The sequence below is a fragment of the Larus michahellis genome, unplaced genomic scaffold, assembly GCF_964199755.1.
Source record: "Larus michahellis unplaced genomic scaffold, bLarMic1.1 SCAFFOLD_419, whole genome shotgun sequence".
NCBI classification, from domain to species: domain Eukaryota; kingdom Metazoa; phylum Chordata; class Aves; order Charadriiformes; family Laridae; genus Larus; species Larus michahellis.
Genome location: NW_027436384.1, coordinates 1 through 21,281, shown reverse-complemented (window position 1 = coordinate 21,281; position 21,281 = coordinate 1). Strand labels below are relative to the sequence as shown.

Here is a 21,281-nt window from a genome sequence, read left to right as displayed (position 1 = left end):
ATTGAGTTGGCCAATGTCAGTGGTCAACGTTCCTTGAGCTTTTCTTGGGATTGGAAGAGGGGAAACGGAGCGGGGCTTAAGGGGCCGTGTACAGATGGGGGTGGGGCTTAAGTGGGAGGAGCCAATGGCTGTAGAGCTCAAGGGGGCGGAGTCTATGGAGGGAACCGCCATGAAGATGCTGCCATTGAGTTGGCCAACGTCAACGGTCAAGTCGTCTTGATCTTTCACTGGATTGGAAGCGGGGGGGAGGGGGTGGGACTTAACGGGGCGTGTCCAGATGGGGCGGGGCTTAAATGGGAGGAGCCTATGGATGTAGAGGACGAGTGGGCGGAGTCCGGGGGTCAGAGTCTCTGGGGGGAGCCGTCATTAAGATGCCACCATTGAGTTGGCCAACGTCAACGCTCAAGGTTCTGTGAGCTTTCCTTGGATTGGAAGAGGGGGGAAGGGGGTGGGGCTTAAGGGGGGGCGTGTCCACATGGGGTGGGGCTTAAGTGGGAGGAGCCAATGGCTGTAGAGCTCAAGGGGGCGGAGTCTATGGGGGGAACCGCCATGAAGATGCTGCCATTGAGTTGGTCAACGTCAATGGTAAAGTTGTCTTGAACTTTCGCTGGATTGGAAGGGGGGCGGAGGGGGCGGGGCTTAAGGGGGCGTGTCCGGAGGGGGCGGGGCCTTACAGGGTGTGTCCCGTCCTCCCCCCAGAAACTGAAGTCGGAGCGGGCGGCGGCGGCGGTGCAGGAGATGAACCCGGCGCTGCGGGTGAGCAGCCGCCCTGACCGCGTGGGCCCCGACACCGAGCGCGTCTACGACGACGATTTCTTCGAGGCCCTGGACGGTGTCGCCAACGCCCTGGACAACGTCGACGCCCGTGAGCACCCATGGGTGCTGGGGGAGGGGCTCCTCGGGGTGCTGGGAGGGGGGAGTCCTCGGGGTGCTCCGGGGAGTTTTTGGGGTGCTCCAGGGCATCGTTTGGGTGCTACAAGGGGTTTAGAGGGGGCTATAGGTGCATTTAAGGGTGTTAAAGGGGTGCTAGAAGGGACCCCCGGGGTGTTACAGGTGCCCCCAGGGGTGCTATAGGGCCCTTAGGGATGCTATAGGTGTCCCTAGGGGTGCTATAGGGGTCCCTGGGGGTGCTCTAGGGCCCTCAGGCAGGCTATAGGTGCTCTCAGGGGTGCTATAGGTACCCATGGGAATGCTATAGGCACCTCAGGAAGGCTATCGGTGCCCTCAAGGGTGCTATGGGGACCCTCAGGGGTGCTATAGGGTCCCCTGTGGGTGCTACAGGCATCTAAGGAAGGCTATAGGTGCCCCCAGGGGTGCTATAGGTGCCCTCAGGGGTGCTATAGTGGTCCCCAGGGGTGCTCTAGGGCCCTTAGGCAGGCTATAGGTGTTCTTAGGAGTGCTATAGCTACCCGTGGGAATGCTATAGGGTCCCCCCAGAGGTGCTCTAGGCACTTCAGGCAGGCTATAGTTGCCCTTAGGGGTGCTATAGGGACCCTCAGGGATGCTATAGAGTCCCCTGTGGGTGCTACAGGCACCTAAGGAAGGCTATAGGTGTCCCCAGGGGTGCTATAGGGGTCTCTGGGGGTGCTGTAGGTGCCCCCGAGGGTGCTATAGGGGTCCCTGGGGGTGCTCTAGGGCCCTCAGGCAGGCTATAGGTGCTCTTAGGAGTGCTATAGGTGCCCATGGGAATGCTATAGGGTCCCCCCAGGGGTGCTATAGGCACCTCAGGAAGGCTATCGGTGCCCTCAAGGGTGCTATGGGGACCCTCAGGGGTGCTATAGGGTCCTCTGTGGGTGCTACAGGCACCTAAGGAAGGCTATAGGTGCCCCCAGGGGTGCTCTAGGGGTCTCTGGGGGTGCTCTCGGGCCCCCAGGCAGGCTATAGGTGCTTTCATGGGTGCTATAGGTACCCGGGGGAATGCTATAGGGTCCTCCAGGGGTGCTATAGGCACCTCAGGAAGGCTATAGGTGCCCTTAAGGGTGCTACAGGGGTCCCTGGGGGTGCTCTAGGGCCCTCAGGCAGGCTATAGGTGCCCCCAGGGGTGCTATAGGGACCCTCAGGGTACTCTAGGGCCCTCAGGCAGGCTATAGGTGCCCCCAGGGGTGCTATAGGGACCCTCAGGGTACTCTAGGGCCCCCCAAGACCTCTTTAGGGACCTCCGGGTGCCCCAAAGCCCCCCTGGAAATCCCCACACACCCCCCCCCCAACCCCTGCAAAGGGCTGGGGCACCCGATAGCTGCGGTGTTTGCCTTCCCCTATAGGGCTCTATATGGACCGGCGTTGCGTTTACTACCGGAAGCCGCTGCTGGAGTCGGGGACGCTGGGGACGAAGGGCAACGTGCAGGTGGTCATCCCCTTCCTCAGCGAGTCCTACAGCTCCAGCCAGGACCCCCCCGAGAAGGCCATCCCCATCTGCACCCTCAAGAACTTCCCCAACGCCATCGAGCACACCCTCCAGGTACCCTATAGGGCGCTACGGGGGCTTTCTATAGGGGGCCGGGGACGCCCAGGTCCCTTTTACGGGGTGCCTGGGTGCATCTGTAGGGTGTTCAGGGCGTCTAAGGGCTTTCTATGGGGGGTTTTAGGGGGCTGGGCTCCTTCTATAGGGTGCCACGGATGCCTGGCACCCTTCTATAGGGTGCTCCGGACACCTGGGTGCCTTCTATAGGGGACCCTCGGTGCTTGGGCCTCTTCTATAGGGTGCCTGGGTGCCTTCCGTAAGGTGTTTGGGGCGTCTAAGGGCTTTCTATGGGGGGTTTTAGGGGGCTGGCTGCCTTCTGTAGGGTGCCCCCAAACATGTGGGCCCTTCTATAGGGTGCCCTGGGGCGCCTGGGACCTCTCTATAGGGTGCCCCTTCTGACCGTCCCCCCCCTTCCCCCCCCCGCCTTCCCTGCAGTGGGCGCGTGACGAGTTCGAGGGTCTCTTCAAGCAGCCGGCGGAGAACGTCAACCAGTACCTGACGTGGGTAACACCCCCCAGCACCCATGGGTGACCCCCCCCCCATGGCACCCATCCCCCCCCCACCACTCCTTTTTAGGCCATAAACCCCCCCTTTTCCCCCCAGTTTATGATGGGGCTGGAGGTGCTGGAGGCCATGAAACCCCCCGACCCCCTTTTTCCCCCCATTTCCCCCCAGTTTCTGGTGGAACTGGGGGTGCTGGCGGCCGTGCCCCCCCCCGACTCCCCCTTTTTAGGCCATAAACCCCCCCTTTTCCCCCCAGTTTATGATGGGGCTGGAGGTGCTGGAGGCCATGAAACCCCCCGACCCCCTTTTTCCCCCCATTTCCCCCCAGTTTCTGGTGGAACTGGGGGTGCTGGCGGCCGTGCCCCCCCCCGACTCCCCCTTTTTAGGCCATAAACCCCCCCTTTTCCCCCCAGTTTATGATGGGGCTGGAGGTGCTGGAGGCCATGAAACCCCCCGACCCCCTTTTTCCCCCTTTTCCCCCCAGTTTCTGGTGGAACTGGGGGTGCTGGCGGCCGTGCCCCCCCCCGACCCCCCCTTTTTAGGCCATAAACCCCCCCTTTTCCCCCCAGTTTATGATGGGGCTGGAGGTGCTGGAGGCCGTGAAACCCCCCGACCCCCTTTTTCCCCCCATTTCCCCCCAGTTTCTGGTGGAACTGGGGGTGCTGGCAGCCGTCCCCACCCCCGACCACCCCTTTTTGCCCCCCGTTTTCCCTCCAGGGACCCCAAATTCCTGGAGCGCACGCTGCGGCTGGCGGGGACGCAGCCGCTGGAGGTGCTGGAGGCCGTGCAGCGCAGCCTGGTGAGCGAACGGCCCCGGGCCTGGCCCGACTGCGTGGCCTGGGCCTGTCGCCATTGGCATCGCCAGTACAGCAACAACATCCGCCAGCTGCTCCACAACTTCCCCCCGGGGCAGGTACTTGACGGGGGGGGAGGGGGGCCGGGGGGAGGGGATCAGACCCCTTGGGGGGCCGTGGGGGGCCGCGGGGGTGGATCGGGCCCGTTGCCAAGGGGGCAGGGTGCGTGGGAGTCCCGTGGGAGTGGATCGGGCCCCCTTGGGGGGCGTCAGGGTCCCTGGGGCTGCATGGGGTCCCCTAGGACCCACGGGGGTGGATCGGGCCCCCTAGGGTGCGTGGGGGTCCCATGGGACCCGCGGGGGTGGATCGGGCCCCATAGGGTGTGTGGGGGTCCCATGGGACCCACAGGGGTGGATCGGGCCCCCTAGGGTGCGTGGGGGTCCCATGGGACCCACAGGGGTGGATCGGGCCCCCTGGGGGTGGATCGGGCCCCCTAGGGTGCGTGGAGGTCCCATGGGACCCGCAGGGGTGGATCGGGCCCCATAGGGTGTGTGGGGGTCCCATGGGACCCACAGGGGTGGATCGGGCCCCCTAGGGTGTGTGGGGGTCCCGTGGGACCCGCGGGGGTGGATCGGGCCCCCTAGGGTGCGTGGGGGTCCCGTGGGACCCACAGGGGTGGATCGGGCCCCATAGGGTGTGTGGGGGTCCCGTGGGGGTGGATCGGGCCCCCTTGGGGGGCGTCAGGGTCCCTGGGGCTGCATGGGGTCCCCTAGGACCCACGGGGGTGGATCGGGCCCCATAGGGTGCGTGGGGGTCCCATGGGACCCACAGGGGTGGATCGGGCCCCCTAGGGTGCGTGGGGGTCCCATGGGACCCACAGGGGTGGATCGGGCCCCCTGGGGGTGGATCGGGCCCCCTAGGGTGCGTGGAGGTCCCATGGGACCCGCGGGGGTGGATCGGGCCCCATAGGGTGTCTGGGGGTCCCATGGGACCCACAGGGGTGGATCGGGCCCCCTAGGGTGTGTGGGGGTCCCGTGGGACCCGCGGGGGTGGATCGGGCCCCCTAGGGTGCGTGGGGGTCCCGTGGGACCCACAGGGGTGGATCGGGCCCCATAGGGTGTGTGGGGGTCCCGTGGGGGTGGATCGGGCCCCCTTGGGGGGCGTCAGGGTCCCTGGGGCTGCATGGGGTCCCCTAGGACCCACGGGGGTGGATCGGGCCCCATAGGGTGCGTGGGGGTCCCATGGGACCCACAGGGGTGGATCGGGCCCCCTGGGGGTGGATCGGGCCCCCTAGGGTGCATGGGGGTCCCATGGGACCCACAGGGGTGGATCGGGCCCCCTGGGGGTGGATCGGGCCCCCTAGGGTGCGTGGGGGTCCCGTGGGACCCACGGGGGTGGATTGGGCCCCCCTAGGGTGCGTGGGGGTCCCATGGGGGTGGATCGGGCCCCCTTGGGGGGGCATCAGGGTCCCATGGGGGTGGATCGGGCCCCTGGGGCGGGGGGGGGGGGGGGCAATAATCCCCTCCCTGAGCTCTCCTTGACCCTAATTACCTCCTAATTACCCTTGTAACTCCTAATTCCCCCCCCCCAATTAACCCTTAATTGCCCCCCCCAATTAACGCCTGCCTCTAATTGCTTCGTTAACGCGTTCCCACAGAAAACGAACTCGGGGACCCTCTTCTGGTCGGGGCCCAAGCGCTGCCCCCACCCCCTGACCTTCAACCCCGACAACGTGAGTGGCTGTGGGGACCTCCGGGGGGGGCACCGGCATCACCCTTGCGTGCCACCGTCTCCCTCGGGTGCCATCGGTCATCGTTGGGTGGTGGCATCTCCCTTGGGTTCCGTCCATCACCTCTGGGTTCCATCCATCCCCCCTGGGTGCCAGCGTCACCCTTGGGTGCCATTGGTCGTTGATGGGTGCCACCATCTCCCTTGGGTGCCATCGGTCATCGTTGGGTGGTGGCATCTCCCTTGGGTTCCGTCCATCACCTCTGGGTTCCATCCATCACCCCTGGGTGCCAGCGTCACCCTTGGGTGCCATTGGTCGTCGATGGGTGCCACCATCTCCCTTGGGTGCCATCGGTCATCGTTGGGTGGTGGCATCTCCCTTGGGTTCCGTCCATCACCTCTGGGTTCCATCCATCACCCCTGGGTGCCAGCGTCACCCTTGGGTGCCATTGGTCGTCGATGGGTGCCACCATCACCCTTGGGTGCCATCCCATTCCTTGGTGGTGGTGGTGGCCGTGACCCTTGGGTGCCACCCCATGACCCTTGGGTGGTGTCGCACCACCCTTGGGTGCCATCCCATCACCCGTGGGTGCCATCCCGTCCCTTGGTGGTGGTGGTGGCCATCACCCTTGGCTGCCATCCATCACCCTTGGGTGATGCCCTTCACCCTTGGGTGCCGTCCCATGACCCTTGGGTGCCGTCCCATGACCTTTGGGTGATGCCCTTCACCCTTGGGTGCCGTCCCATGGTCCTTGGGTGCCGTCCCATGACCCTTGGGTGCCGTCCTTCACCCTTGGGCGCAATCCCATGACCCTTGGGTGACGCCCTTCACCCTTGGGTGCCATCCCATGATCCTTGGGTGACGCCCTTCACCCTTGGGTGCCATCCCATGACCTTTGGGTGACGCCCTTCACCCTTAGGTGCCATCCCATGACCTTTGGGTGAAGCCCTTCACCCTTGGGTGCCATCCCATGATCCTTGGGTGATGCCCTTTACCCTTAGGTGCCATCCCATGACCTTTGGGTGATGCCCTTCACCCTTGGGTGCCATCCCATGATCCTTGGGTGACGCCCTTTACCCTTAGGTGCCATCCCATGACCTTTGGGTGATGCCCTTCACCCTTGGGTACCATCCCATGATCCTTGGGTGCCGCCCTTCACCCTTGGGTGCCGCCCTTCACCCTTGGGTGCCATCCCATGATCCTTGGGTGCCGCCCTTCACCCTTGGGTGCCATCCCATGACCCTTGGGTGCCGTCCTTCACCCTTGACCATCCCTCTCTCCCCCTTGGGAGGTCTCTGTCCCCCTTGGCCGCCATCCCTCCCCCTCCAACACCCATGGGTGCCTCTCTCCAGCCCCTCCACCTGGACTACGTCATGGCGGCCGCCAACCTCTTCGCCCAGAGCTACGGCATCGAGGGCTCGCGGGACCGGGGGGCGGTGGCCGAGCTCCTGCGTCACGTCCACGTCCCCCCCTTCGCCCCCAAGGCCGGCGTCCGCATCCACGTCTCCGACCAGGAGCTGCAGAGCGCCACCGCCGCCCTCGGTATGGGACGGGGTGGGGGGGCACCCATGGGTGCCGGGGGGCACCTAGGAGGGGTGGTGGGGCTAGTTGGGTAGAAGGTTGGGGCGCCCATGGGGGTTGGAGGGCACCCATGGGTGCTGGAGGCACTTGGGTGGTCTGGAGGAGTGTGGTAAGGACGTGGGTGGGAGGCACCCATGGGTGGTTGTTGGATGGTGGTGTGGGTGGGGGGCACCCATGGGTGCCAGGGGCCACCTAGGGGTGGTGGTGGGGGCCGTTGGGGCACCCGTGGGGGTTGGAGGGCACCCATGGGTGCTGGAGGCACTTGGATGGTCCAGAGGAACATGGTAGAAGCACCCATTGGGTGGTTGTTGGATGGAAGTATGGGTGGGGGGCACCCATGGGTGCCAGGGGGCACCTAGGAGGGGTGGTGGGGCCAGTTGGGTAGAAGGTTGGGGCGCCCATGGGGGTTGGAGGGCACCCATGGGTGCTGGAGGCACTTGGGTGGTCTGGAGGAACGTGGTAAGGACTTGGTAGGGGCACCCATGGGTGGTTGTTGGATGGAGGTGTGGGTGGGGGGCACCCATGGGTGCCAGGGGCCACCTAGGGGTGGTGGTGGGGGCCGTTGGGGCACCCGTGGGGGTTGGAGGGCACCCATGGGTGCTGGAGGCACTTGGATGGTCCAGAGGAACGTGGTAGAAGCACCCATTGGGTGGTTGTTGGATGGAAGTATGGGTGGGGGGCACCCATGGGTGCCAGGGGGCACCTAGGAGGGGTGGTGGGGCCAGTTGGGTAGAAGGTTGGGGCGCCCATGGGGGTTGGAGGGCACCCATGGGTGCTGGAGGCACTTGGGTGGTCTGGAGGAGTGTGGTAAGGACGTGGGTGGGAGGCACCCATGGGTGGTTGTTGGATAGAGGTGTGGGTGGGGGGCACCCATGGGTGCCAGGGGGCACCTAGGGGTGGTGGTGGGGGCCGTTGGGGCGCCCATGGGGGTTGGAGGGCACCCATGGGTGCTGGAGGCACTTGGATGGTCCAGAGGAACGTGGTAGGAGCACCCGTTGGGTGGTTGTTGGATGGAAATATGGGTGGGGGGCACCCATGGGTGCCAGGGGGCACCTAGGGGTGGTGGTGGGGCCGGTTGGGTAGAAGGTTGGGGCGCCCATGGGGGTTGAGGGCACCCATGGGTGCTGGAGGCACTTGGATGGTCCAGAGGGACGTGGTAGGGGCACCCATGGGTGGTTGTTGGATGGAGGTGTGGGTGGGGGGCACCCATGGGTGCCAGGGGCCACCTAGGGGTGGTGGTGGGGGCCGTTGGGGCGCCCATGGGGGTTGGAGGGCACCCATGGGTGCTGGAGGCACTTGGGTGGTCTGGAGGAACGTGGTAGGAGCACCCATGGGTGGTTGTTGGATAGAGGTGTGGGTGGGGGGCACCCATGGGTGCCAGGGGGCACCTAGGAGGGGTGGTGGGGGCCGTTGGGTAGAAGGTTGGGGCGCCCATGGGGGTTGGAGGGCACCCATGGGTGCTGGAGGCACTTGGATGGTCCAGAGGGACGTGGTAGGGGCACCCATGGGTGGTTGTTGGATAGAGGTGTGGGTGGGGGGCACCCATGGGTGCCAGGGGGCACCTAGGAGGGGTGGTGGGGCCGGTTGGGTAGAAGGTTGGGGCGCCCATGGGGGTTGGAGGGCACCCATGGGTGCTGGAGGCACTTGGATGGTCCAGAGGGACGTGGTAGAAGCACCCATTGGGTGGTTGTTGGATGGAGGTGTGGGTGGGGGGCACCCATGGGTGCCAGGGGGCACCTAGGAGGGGTGGTGGGGCCGGTTGGGTAGAAGGTTGGGGCGCCCATGGGGGTTGGAGGGCACCCATGGGTGCTGGAGGCACTTGGATGGTCCAGAGGGACGTGGTAGAAGCACCCATTGGGTGGTTGTTGGATGGAAGTATGGGTGGGGGGCACCCATGGGTGCTGGGGGGGGGTGGAGGGACGGGGTGGTAAGAGCACCCATGGGTGCCGGGGGGTCCCATGGGTGCCCCCCGCCCGCAGACGACGGGCGCCTGGAGGAGCTGAAGGCGTCGCTGCCCAGCCCCGAGGAGCTGCCCGGCTTCCGCATGTTCCCCATCGACTTCGAGAAGGTGGGTGCTGCCCCCCCCCAACTCCCCCAACCCCCAGCACCCATGGGTGCCCCCCACCCACCCCACCCATGGGTGCCCCCCCCCAGGACGACGACACCAACTTCCACATGGATTTCATCGTCGCCGCCTCCAACCTGCGAGCGGAGAACTACGACATCCCCCCGGCCGACCGCCACAAGGTGGGTGCTGGGGGGGGGGGCACCCATGGGTGCTGGGGGGGGGCTGAGTCCTAAGGGTGCCCTACGGGTGCTGGGGGGCGGGGGGGGGGGTGTCTATAGGGTGTTATTGGGGTTCTTCAGGGGGGTTGCGGGTGCTAAGGGGGCTCCCGTGGGCGTTCTGCGGGAGGGGGGGTCCCATGGGTGCTATGGGGGGGGGGGGGTCCTATGGGTGTCCTGTGGGTGCTGGGGGGTGCTATGGGGGTTGTGTAGGTGCTAGGGGGGGGGTCCCGTGGGTGCTGTGGGGAGTCCCATGGGTGCTGGGGGGGTCCTATGGGTGCTATGGGGGGGGGTGCTATGGGGGGGGGTCCCATGGGTGCTGGAGGGTCCTATAGGTGCTGGGGGGAGTCCCATGGGTACTGGAGGGTCCCATGGGTGCTATGGGGGGGTCCCATGGGTGCTGCGGGGGTCCTGTGGGTGCTATGGGGGGGTCCCATGGGTGCTGGGGGGCTCCTATGGGTGCTATGGGGGGGTCCCGTGGGTGCTGCGGGAGTCCCATGGGTGCTGTGGGGGGGTCCTATGGGTGCTGGGGGGGTCCTATGGGTGCTGCGGGAGCTCCTATGGGTACTGGGGGGGTCCCGTGGGTGCTATGGGGGGGTCCCGTGGGTGCTATGGGGGGGTCCCATGGGTGCTGGAGGGTCCCATGGGTGCTATGGGGGGGTCCCATGGGTGCTGGGGTGGTCCTATGGGTGCTGGAGGGTCCCATGGGTGCTATGGGGGGGTCCCATGGGTGCTGGGGTGGTCCTATGGGTGCTGCGGGAGCTCCTATGGGTACTGGGGGGGTCCTGTGGGTGCTATGGGGGGGTCCTGTGGGTGCTATGGGGGGGTCCCATGGGTGCTGGGGTGGTCCTATGGGTGCTGCGGGAGCTCCTATGGGTACTGGGGGGGTCCCGTGGGTGCTGTGGGAGCTCCTATGGGTGCTGGAGGGTCCCATGGGTGCTATGGGGGGGTCCCATGGGTGCTGGGGTGGTCCTATGGGTGCTGGAGGGTCCCATGGGTGCTGGGGGGGTCCCATGGGTGCTGGGGGGGCTCCTATGGGTGCCGGGGGTGTCTCTTAGGGCTGCTGGGAGCTGCATAGGGCCCGGCAGCCCCTACCTGGGGGGCCGGCCAGGTTGTGGGGTGGGGTGTGGGGCTGCGTGTCGTCCGTGTCCCCCCCCCCCGCCCCGCCCCGCCCCGCCCCGCCCCGCCCCGGGCCGGCTCCCTATAGGTCCTTGGCTATGGGGCAGAGCAAACTGATCGCGGGGAAGATCATCCCGGCCATCGCCACCACCACGGGGGCAGTTGTGGGGCTGGCCTGCCTGGAGCTCTACAAGCTGGTGCAGGGCCACCGCCGCCTGGCCTCCTACAAGAACGCCTTCCTCAACCTGGCCCTGCCCTTCGTCGGCTTCTCCGAACCCCTCGCCTGTCCCCGCAACAAGGTGGGGGGCCGCCCCATAGAGTCGCCGGCCGCCCTAGAGATGGCCGACGGGGAGAGCCTAGAGCTGGTTGTCTGCTGGGGCGGCATCTTAGAGGGGTTGGGGTTGGCTTGGGGTTGGCTTCTGGAGGTGTTTTGGGGTCTCGGTGGGGTCGGGGCACTGCCCCACGGCTTGCTGCCCCATAGAACCTAGCCCCATAGCGCCACCACACACCCTATAGATGTTCTACAGGGAAGTTGTAGACCTGGTGTCTGCTGCGTGGCGTCTTAGAGGGGTTGGGGTTGGCTTCTGGAGGTGTTTTGGGGTCTCGGTGGGGTCGGGGCACTGCCCCACGGCTTGCTGCCCCATAGAACCTAGCCCAATAGCGCCACCACACACCCTATAGATGTTCTACAGGGAAGTTGTAGACCTGGTGTGTGCTGGGTGGCGTCTTAGAGGGGTTGGGGTTGGCTTCTGGAGGTGTTTTGGGGTCTCAGTGGGGTCGGGGCACTGCCCCACGGCTTGCTGCCCCATAGAACCTAGCCCCATAGCGCCACCACACACCCTATAGATGTTCTACAGGGAAGTTGTAGACCTGGTGTCTGCTGCGTGGCGTCTTGGAGGGGTTGGGGTTGGCTTCTGGAGGTGTTTTGGGGTCTCGGTGGGGTCAGGGTGCTGCCCCATGGCTCACTGCCCCATAGAACCCAGCCCCGTAGCGCGATGGTAGACCCTATAGGTGCCCCTTGGACCTGATGTCTACTGGGTGGTGTCCTAGGGGGGTTGTGGTTGGGTTGGGGTTGGCTTCTGGAGGTGTTTTGGGGTCTCGGTGGGGTCAGGGTGCTGCCCCATGGCTCACTGCCCCATAGAACCCAGCCCCATAGCATCGTCGCGCACCCTATAGATGTTCTACGGGGAAGTTGTAGACTTGGTGTCTACTGGGGGGTGTCCTAGAGGGGTTGGGCTTGGCTTCTGGAGGTGTTTTGGGGTCTCAGTGGGGTCGGGGTGCTGCCCCATAGAACCCAGCCCCATAGCGCGGTGGGGGACCCTATAGGTGCTCCAAGTCACCCCATGGCCCTGGTGACCCCCCTAGAGCCCCAATTGCCCCCCCACCATCTTAGCGCCCAGCCACATCCCCATGGGTCTGCCCCCCCCCGTCTGCCGTGGGTCTGACCCCCGCCCGCCGTGGGTCTGCCCCCCCAGTACTACGAGGTGGAGTGGACGCTGTGGGACCGGTTCGAGGTGCAGGGCCTGCAGCCCGACGGGCAGGAGATGACCCTGCGCCAGTTCCTCGCCTACTTCAAGGTACTGGGAGGGACTGGGGGAGAACTGGGAGGAGGGTGGGGGGCGATGGGGGGCACTTGGGCCCCACCCAAGGTCCCCGTGTCCTCACCATGTCCCCCAAAAGGACCCCAACTCAAGAGGGGGGCACCCCAGGGGAAGGTGGGGAGATGTGGCCACCACGGTGGTTGGCGCCCCCAGGGTTGTGGGACGCCGTGGGTCGCCGTGGGGCACCCTTGGGTGCCCTGCACCCCACATGACATCCCCATGGGCCCCAGAAGGACCCCCCAGCTCACAAGGGGGGCACCCCAGGGGAAGGTGGGGAGATGTGGCCACCACGGTGGTTGGCGCCCCCAGGGTTGTGGGGCGCCGTGGGTCGCCGTGGGGCACCCTTGGGTGCCCTGCACCCCACATGACATCCCCATGGGCCCCAGAAGGACCCCCCAGCTCACAAGGGGGGCACCCCAGGGGAAGGTGGGGAGATGTGGCCACCACGGTGGTTGGCGCCCCCAGGGTTGTGGGGCGCCGTGGGTCGCCGTGGGGCACCCTTGGGTGCCCTGCACCCCACATGACATCCCCATGGGCCCCAGAAGGACCCCCCAGCTCACAAGGGGGGCACCCCAGGGGAAGGTGGGGAGATGTGGCCACCACGGTGGTTGGCGCCCCCAGGGTTGTGGGGCGCCGTGGGTCGCCGTGGGGCACCCTTGGGTGCCCTGCACCCCACATGACATCCCCATGGGCCCCAGAAGGACCCCCCAGCTCACAAGGGGGGCACCCCAGGGGAAGGTGGGGAGATGTGGCCACCACAGTGGTTGGCGCCCCCAGGGTTGTGGGGCGCCGTGGGTCGCCGTGGGGCACCCTCAGGTGCCCTGGGCCCCACGTGACATCCCCATGGGCCCCAGAAGGACCCCCCAGCTCACAAGTGGGGCACCCCAGGGGAAGGTGGGGAGATGTGGCCACCACGGTGGCTGGCGTCCCCAGAGTTCTGGGGCGCCGTGGGTCGCTGTGGGGCACCCTTGGGTGCCCTGCACCCCACATGACATCCCCATGGGCCCCAGAAGGACCCCCCAGCTCACAAGGGGGGCACCCCAGGGGAAGGTGGGGAGATGTGGCCACCACAGTGGTTGGCGCCCCCAGGGTTGTGGGGCGCCGTGGGTCGCCGTGGGGCACCCTTGGGTGCCCTGCACCCCACATGACATCCCCATGGGCCCCAGAAGGACCCCCCAGCTCACAAGGGGGGCACCCCAGGGGAAGGTGGGGAGATGTGGCCACCACGGTGGCACCCCAGGGGAAGGTGGGGAGATGTGGCCACCACGGTGGCTGGCGTCCCCAGAGTTCTGGGGCGCCGTGGGTCGCTGTGGGGCACCCTTAGGTGCCCTGGGCCCCACGTGACGTCCCTTTTCCCCCCCAACCTTGTGCCCCCCAGAAGGAGCACCGGCTGGAGATCACGATGCTGTCGCAGGGCGTCTCCATGCTCTACTCCTTCTTCATGCCGGCCGCCAAGCTGCGGGAGCGCCACGACCAACCGTAGGGCCCGGGGGGGGGGGGGCGGGGGGGGGGAGCACCCAGGGGCGGGGGGTACCTCGGGGCGAGGGACGTGTCCTGTGGGCGGGGGACGGGTCTTGGGCATGGCCGACATCCCCGGAGGGTGACAGTCCCCATGGTGGAGGCCACCAGGGATGGTCACCGTGATGTCACCCCGTGGCCGCGTGCCCACAGGGTGACAATCCCCATGGTTGAGGCCACCCCAGGGTGTCACCGTGATGCCACCCCATGGCCAACGTCCCCGTAGGCTGGCAGTCCCCGTGGTTGAGGCCACCATCGATGGTCCCCACGGCCAACGTCCCCGTAGGCTCAGTCCCCATGGTAGATGCCACCACGGGAGGTCACTACGATGCCGCCCCACGGCCAACGTCCCCGTAGGCTCAGTCCCCATGGTAGATGCCACCACGGGAGGTCACTACGATGCCGCCCCATGGCCAACGTCCCCGTAGGCTCAGTCCCCATGGTAGATGCCACCACAGGAGGTCACTACGATGCCACCCCATGGCCAACGTCCCCGTAGGCTCAGTCCCCATGGTAGATGCCACCACGGGAGGTCACTACGATGCCGCCCCACGGCCAACGTCCCCGTAGGCTCAGTCTCCATGGTAGATGCCACCACGGGAGGTCACCGTGATGCCACCCCATGGCCAACGTCCCCGTAGGCTGACAGTCCCTGTGCTTGAGGCCACCATCGATGGTCCCCACGGCCAACCCCCCCAATCATCTCTATGGTTGGGGCCACCACGGGATGGTCGCCACGCTGCCACCCCGTGGGGCAACAAGCCCCATGGCTGAGGCCGCCGTGGAAGGTCCCCCCCGGGCCGATGCCACCCTCGGTGGCCGCCACCCTGCTTTGGGTGACGCCGTCCCCGTTGTCCCCTCCCTCCCTCCCTCCCCCCCCCAGGATGACGGAGATCGTGGCCCGGGTCTCCAAGAAGAAGGTCGGCCGCCACGTCAAGGCCTTGGTCTTCGAGCTCTGCTGCAACGACGACACCGACGCCGACATCGAGGTCCCCTACGTGCGTTACACCATCCGTTAGCCCCGCCCCCCCCGGCCACGCCCCCTCCTCCCATTGGCCGCCTCCCCCCTCCCTTAGTCGTCGTCGTGTCTTGGCTCCGCCCACCCCCCCCCCCCACGCCGAATGGGGGGGGGGGAGAGGGGCGGGGCTTCAGGGTTCTATATAAAGCTAGACGTTGGCACAAGATGGCCGCCGGGTGATGGCGAAGCGGTGCCAAGATGGCCGCCAAGGGGGGGGTGTGGCTCCAAGATGGCCGCCAAGGGGGGGGTGTGGCACCAAGATGGCCACCAGGTGATGTCAAAGTGGCGCCAAGATGGCCGCCAAGGGGGGGTGTGGCTCCAAGATGGCCGCCAGGTGACATTGGAGTGGCTCCAAGATGGCCGCCAAGTGCCACCAAGGGGGGGTGTGGCACCAAGATGGCCACCGGGTGATGTCAAAGTGGCGCCAAGATGGCTGCCAGGTGACATCGGAGTGGCTCCAAGATGGCCGCCAAAGCGGGGCTGGCTCCAAGATGGCCACCGGGTGACGTTGAAGTGACACCGAGATGGCCGCCAAGTGCCACCGAGGGGGCTGTGGCACCAAGATGGCCGCCAGGTGACATCGGAGTGGCTCCAAGATGGCCGCCAAGGGGGGGGGGGTGGCCCCAAGATGGCGGCGGGGTTGGGGACAGCCGGTGACACGGGCCACGCCTTTATTGGGGGGAGGGGACAGCCGGCAGGTGGCCCCGTCACAGGGCGGGGGCGGCACAGGGAGTCCCCGCGTCACCCGGCGACGAGGTGTCCGTGTCGGTGTCACCCGGCCGCGCGGCGTCCCCCAGCTCCTCGCCGTCCCCGGGGGTCTCTGCGTCACATGGGGGGGGCGCGGTGTCACCGCGGTCCCCGTGGCCCCAGGGCTCTCCGTGTCACCCGGGGGCACTGGTGGCCTCGGTGGCCCCAAGGGTCCCCGTGGCCCTGTGGGTCTCGGCGTCACCCGGGGTCCCCGTGTCACCCCTGGCCTCGGTGGCCCCAAGGGTCCCCATGTCACCCAGGGTCCCGGTGTCCCCAAGGGTCTCGGTGTCACCCGGGGTCCCCATGTCACCCAGGGTCTCGGTGTCCCCAAGGGTCTTGGTGTCACCCGGGGTCCCCATGTCCCCAGGGGTCTCGGTGTCACCCAGTGTCCCCAGGGCTCCCCATGTCACCCGGGGTCTTGCTGTCCCCGAGGGTCTCGGTGTCACCCAGTGTCCCCAGGGCTCCCCATGTCACCCGGGGTCTCGGTGTCCCCAAGGGTCTTGGTGTCACCCAGGGCTCCCCATGTCACCCAGGGTCTTGCTGTCCCCAAGGGTCTCGGTGTCCCCAGGGGTCTCGGTGTCACCCGGGGTCCCCAGGGCTCCCCATGTCACCCAGGGTCTCGGTGTCCCCAAGGGTCCCCATGTCCCCAGGGTCCCGGTGTCCCCAAGGGTCTTGGTGTCACCCGGGGTCCCCATGTCCCCAGGGGTCTCGGTGTCACCCAGTGTCCCCATGTCCCCAGGGGTCTCGGTGTCACCCAGTGTCCCCAGGGCTCCCCATGTCACCCGGGGTCCCGGTGTCCCCAAGGGTCTCGGTGTCACCCGGGGTCCCCATGTCACCCAGGGTCTCAGTGTCCCCAAGGGTCTCGGTGTCACCCAGGGTCTTGGTGTCCCCAAGGGTCTCGGTGTCACCCAGGGTCCCCATGTCCCCAGGGGTCTCGGTGTCACCCAGTGTCCCCAGGGTCCCCATGTCCCCAGGGTCTCGGTGTCCCCAGGGGTCTCGGTGTCACCCAGTGTCCCTAGAGCTCCCCATGTCACCCAGGGTCTTGGTGTCACCCAGGGTCTCGGTGTCCCCGAGGGTCTTGGTGTCCCCAAGGGTCTTGGTGTCACCCGGGGTCCCCATGTCCCCAGGGGTCTCGGTGTCACCCAGTGTCCCCAGGGCTCCCCATGTCACCCAGGGTCCCGGTGTCACCCGGGGTCCCCATGTCCCCAGGGTCTCAGTGTCCCCAGGGGTCTCGGTGTCACCCAGTGTCCCCAGGGCTCCCCATGACATCTGGGGTCTCGGTGTCCCCAAGGGTCTCGGTGTCACCCAGTGTCCCCATGTCCCCAGGGTCCCGGTGTCCCCAAGGGTCTCGGTGTCACCCGGGGTCCCCATGTCCCCAGGGTCTCGGTGTCACCCAGGGTCTCAGTGTCCCCAAGGGTCTTGGTGTCCCCAAGGGTCTTGGTGTCACCCGGGGTCCCCATGTCCCCAGGGGTCTCAGTGTCACCCAGTGTCCCCAGGGCTCCCCATGTCACCCAGGGTCTTGGTGTCACCCGGGGTCGCCATGTCACCCAGGGTCTCAGTGTCCCCAAGGGTCTCGGTGTCACCCAGTGTCCCCAGGGCTCCCCATGTCACCCAGGGTCTCGGTGTCCCCAAGGGTCTCGGTGTCCCCCAGTGTCCCCAGGGCTCCCCACGTCACCCGGGGTCTTGCTGTCCCCGAGGGTCTCGGCGTCCCCCGGGGTCCCCGTGTCACCCATAGCCACGGTGTCCCCGCGGGTCCCCGTGTCACCTGCGCTCTCTGCGTCACCGAGGCTCTGGCTGTCACCCGTCTTCCCCCGCGGGGGACGCGTGCGCCGCAGGAGGGCGCGGTAGCGGGCGGTGGCCGCCGTCACGGCCTCCTGTAGCCCGGCCACCTCCAGGGCCACCGTCACCCCTGGGGACAGGGGACACGGGGGGGGGGGGGGGGGTGACAAAGGGACACGGGGGGGACACACCGGGACGTGACGCACCATCACGACCTTTAGGCTCCTCCCAGTTTTGCCCCCCCCCCCCCCCCAGTTTTGGGGACCCCCCCGCCAAATTTTGGGGCGCCCCCCCCCCCCAGATTTGGGGACACCCCCCTCCCGATTTTGGGACCCCTCCCAAATTTTGGGGACCCCCCCCCAAGGATTTGGGACACCCCCCCCCCCCCCGGGGTTTTGCCCCGAATTTTGGGGGCACCCTTGAATCTTGAGGACACCGCCCCCCCCCCCCGAATTTTGGGAGCCCCCCCCCCCCGACTTTGGGGACACCCCCCCCAGGTTTTGGGGACACCCCCACACATTTTGGGGCCCCCCCCGGGATTTTGGGGGGTGTCCCCCCCCCCCCTCACCCTGGACGAAGCTGCCCTGGGCCTGCCGCAGGCTGGGGGGCACTAGGACCCCGAACCAAGTCAGGGGGTCGGGGGGGCGCCGAGGGGGGGCCCCCCCTTTGGCTGGGGGAGCCCGACGCTGCCGCAGCCCTTTTTTTTTGGGGGGGGGGGGGGGGCAAAAGTCAGCAACACCCCAAAAATTATTGGGGACCCCCCCCAGCATCCCAAAATCCCCCCCCCGGCACCCATGGGACCCCCCCCCAGCATCCCAAAATCCCCCCCCCGGCACCCATGGGACCCCCCCCCAGCATCCCAAAATCCCCCCCCCGGCACCCATGGGACCCCCCCCAGCACCCCAAAATCCCCCCCAGCACCAAAAATCCCCCCCCCAGCACCCCAAAATCCCCCCCCCCGGCACCCATGGGACCCCCCCAGCACCAAAAATCCCCCCCCCGCACTGAAAATCCTCCCCCCCAGCAGCCATGGGACCCCCCCCCCCCCAGCATCCCAAAATCCCCCCCCAACACCAAAAATCCCCCCCCAGCACCCATGGGACCCCCCCCCAGCATCCCAAAATCCCCCCCAGCACCGAAAATCCCCCCCCCAGCACTGAAAATCCCCCCCCCAGCACCCCAAAATCCCCCCCCAGCACCAAAAATCCCCCCCGAGCATCCCAAAATCCCCCCCCCAGCACTGAAAATCCCCCCCCAGCACCCATGGGACCCCCCCAGCATCCCAAAATCCCCCCCCCAGCACCCATGGGAACCCCCCCAGCCCCCCAAAATCCCCCCCCAGCCCCCATGGGACCCCCCCAGCATCCAAAAATCCCCCCCCCAGCCCCCATGGGACCCCCCCCCCTCACCGTCACCCCCCCCCAGCTGGGGGTCGGGCTCTTGGGGGTCCGTCCCCGGCACCTCCTGGAAGCACAGGCCCCCCCCCGCGTCCTGCCTTGGAGGGGGGGGGGGGACACGGGTGTCACCTCCCCGTGGGGACGCCCCCGTCACCCCCCCTCCCCCCCCCGCGCCACCCCCCGCACCCTAAAATCTCCCCTCTCCCCCCCCCAAATTTAGGACACCGGTGTCACCCCCCTCCCCCCCCCAAATGGGGACACCCCCATGTCACACCCCCCCCCCCCAGAGAGATGACATCGGTGCCACCCCCTCCTTGGGGACACCCGCGTCACCCCCCAGCCCTGTGCCCCCCCCATGTGTCCCCACGGCCCTTCTTGTGTCCACCCCCCCCCCCCAGTGGGTCCCCGGGTGTCCCTGTCCCCCCCCCCCTCAGTGTCACACCCCCCCCCCCCCCCCCGATGTCACCTGGGGAGGACGCGGACGCGGGGGACCATGGTGGCCCCGTACTGCAGGGACGAGACGCGGTGACAGCCCAGGGAGTAGCGGGCCTGGGACAGGGACAGCCACCCCTGGGGACAGGGGACACGGGTGACACGGGGACACGGGGACAGGGACAGCCACCCCCGGGGACAGGGGACACGGGTGACACGGGGACACGGGGACAGGGACAGCCACCCCTGGGGACAGGGGACACGGGTGACACGGGGACACGGGGACAGGGACAGCCACCCCCGGGGACAGGGGACACGGGTGACACGGGGACAGGGCCGGTGTGTCCCCATGGGGGGGGTGGCACGTCCCCGCCGTCACCTGCCGCAGGAGGTGGCCGAGCTCCTGCCGCTTCCGCTGCAGCGACTCCAGCGCCTCCAGCAGCTCCAGCGCCGCCGCGTCCAGCGCCTCCGGAGAGCCTACGGATACACGGACACGGGAGAGCCTACGGATACGCATCCCTACGGAGAGCCTACGGATACACATCCCTACGGAGAGCCTACGGATACACGGGCACGGGAGAGGCTACGGATACACATCCCTACGGAGAGCCTACGGATACGCATCCCTACGGAGAGCCTACGGATACACGGGCACAGGAGAGCCCCCGGATACGCATCCCTACGGAGAGCCTACGGATACACATCCCTACGGAGAGCCTACGGATACACGGGCACGGGAGAGCCCCCGGATACACATCCCTACGGAGAGCCTACGGATACACGGGCACGGGAGAGCCTACGGATACGCATCCCTACGGAGAGCCTACGGATACACGGGCACGGGAGAGCCTACGGATACGCATCCCTACGGAGAGCCTACGGATACGCATCCCTACGGAGAGCCTACGGATACACGGGCACAGGAGAGCCCCCGGATACGCATCCCTACGGAGAGCCTACGGATACACATCCCTACGGAGAGCCTACGGATACACGGGCACGGGAGAGCCCCCGGATACACATCCCTACGGAGAGCCTACGGATACACGGGCACGGGAGAGCCTACGGATACGCATCCCTACGGAGAGCCTACGGATACACGGGCACGGGAGAGCCTACGGATACGCATCCCTACGGAGAGCCTACGGATACGCATCCCTACGGAGAGCCTACGGATACACGGGCACAGGAGAGCCCCCGGATACGCATCCCTACGGAGAGCCTACGGATACACATCCCTACGGAGAGCCTACGGATACACGGGCACGGGAGAGCCCCCGGATACGCATCCCTACGGAGAGCCTACGGATACACGGGCACGGGAGAGCCCACGGATACACATCCCTACGGAGAGCCTACGGATACACGGGCACGGGAGAGCCCCCGGATACGCATCCCTACGGAGAGCCTACGGATACACGGGCACGGGAGAGCCCACGGATACACATCCCTACGGAGAGCCTACGGATACACGGGCACGGGAGAGCCCACGGATACACATCCCTACGGAGAGCCTACGGATACACGGGCACGGGAGAGCCCCCGGATACGCATCCCTACGGAGAGCCTACGGATACACGGGCACGGGAGAGCCTACGGATACACATCCCTACGGAGAGCCTACGGATACACGGGCACGGGAGAGCCTACGGATACACATCCCTACGGAGAGCCCACGGATACATATCCCTACGGAGAGCCTACGGATACACATCCCTACGGAGAGCCCACGGATACACGGGCACGGGAGAGCCCACGGATACACATCCCTACGGAGAGCCCACGGATACACGGGCACGGGAGAGCCCCCGGATACGCATCCCTACGGAGAGCCTACGGATACACATCCCTACGGAGAGCCTACGGATACACGGGCACGGGAGAGCCCACGGATACACATCCCTACGGAGAGCCTACGGATACACGGGCACGGGAGAGCCCACGGATACACATCCCTACGGAGAGCCTACGGATACACATCCCTACGGAGAGCCCACGGATACACGGGCACGGGAGAGCCTACGGATACGCATCCCTACGGAGAGCCTACGGATACACATCCCTACGGAGAGCCTACGGATACACGGGCACGGGAGAGCCTACGGATACACATCCCTACGGAGAGCCCACGGATACACACCCTGCGGAGAGCCCACGGATACAGGGACCCTATGGAAAGCCTGTGGATACGTGGCCCTACGGACAGCATATGGATACAGGGTCCTATGCAAAGCCTGTGAATACATAGCCCTACGGAGAGCCTACGGATAAATGGGCCCTATGGAAAGCCTGTGGATACGCGGCCCTACGGAGAGCCC

At 66.9% G+C, this 21,281-nt stretch overlaps 2 protein-coding genes across 5 annotated transcripts in view; one reads left to right on the top strand and one right to left on the bottom strand.

Moving 5' to 3' along the window:
* The window catches only part of UBA1 (ubiquitin like modifier activating enzyme 1), a 29,836-nt gene extending 15,064 nt beyond the window's left edge, over positions 1–14,772 (top strand). Inside the window, exons 15-26 of the mRNA XM_074571953.1 lie at positions 700–865; positions 2,262–2,458; positions 2,897–2,961; positions 3,683–3,878; positions 5,417–5,491; positions 6,841–7,030; positions 9,049–9,137; positions 9,224–9,316; positions 10,579–10,770; positions 11,947–12,048; positions 13,451–13,551; positions 14,474–14,772. Of these exons, the coding sequence (XP_074428054.1) occupies positions 700–865; positions 2,262–2,458; positions 2,897–2,961; positions 3,683–3,878; positions 5,417–5,491; positions 6,841–7,030; positions 9,049–9,137; positions 9,224–9,316; positions 10,579–10,770; positions 11,947–12,048; positions 13,451–13,551; positions 14,474–14,609 (1,602 nt within the window). The 3' untranslated portion in view covers positions 14,610–14,772. The remainder of the gene's footprint in view (positions 1–699; positions 866–2,261; positions 2,459–2,896; positions 2,962–3,682; positions 3,879–5,416; positions 5,492–6,840; positions 7,031–9,048; positions 9,138–9,223; positions 9,317–10,578; positions 10,771–11,946; positions 12,049–13,450; positions 13,552–14,473) is intronic.
* A 490-nt stretch (positions 14,773–15,262) lies between these two features.
* On the bottom strand, positions 15,263–20,817 carry VMA22 (vacuolar ATPase assembly factor VMA22). 4 transcript variants are annotated; one of them, XM_074571955.1, is made up of 7 exons: positions 20,584–20,764; positions 19,343–19,440; positions 18,998–19,101; positions 18,544–18,629; positions 17,703–17,831; positions 17,121–17,264; positions 15,263–15,428 (listed from the first exon to the last, which is right to left on the bottom strand). In XM_074571955.1, exons 1-7 carry the CDS (start codon positions 20,675–20,677, stop codon positions 15,316–15,318), a joined length of 768 nt encoding a protein of 255 aa, XP_074428056.1. In that variant the 5' UTR covers positions 20,678–20,764; the 3' UTR covers positions 15,263–15,315. The 4 variants fall into 4 exon arrangements, with proteins under 4 accessions (XP_074428056.1, XP_074428058.1, XP_074428055.1 ...); XM_074571957.1 differs by lacking the exon at positions 17,121–17,264 and having other exon boundaries at positions 20,584–20,807; XM_074571954.1 differs by having other exon boundaries at positions 15,263–17,264; positions 20,584–20,768.
* Positions 20,818–21,281: the final 464 nt, after the last annotated feature.

Bases quoted from the DNA above. Each gene is read 5' to 3' on its own strand.
- VMA22 (XM_074571954.1), bottom strand. From the start codon at position 20,677: ATGTGTATCCGTAGGCTCTCCGTAGGGATATGTATCCGTGGGCTCTCC. The intron at 18,630-18,997 runs GTGACATCGGGG...CCCCCCTCCAAG, and splicing joins CGCGTCCGCGTCCTCCCCAG to GCAGGACGCGGGGGGGGGCC. The intron at 17,265-17,702 runs GTGAGGGGGGGG...CCCTGTCCCCAG, and splicing joins CCAGGGCAGCTTCGTCCAGG to GGGTGACGGTGGCCCTGGAG.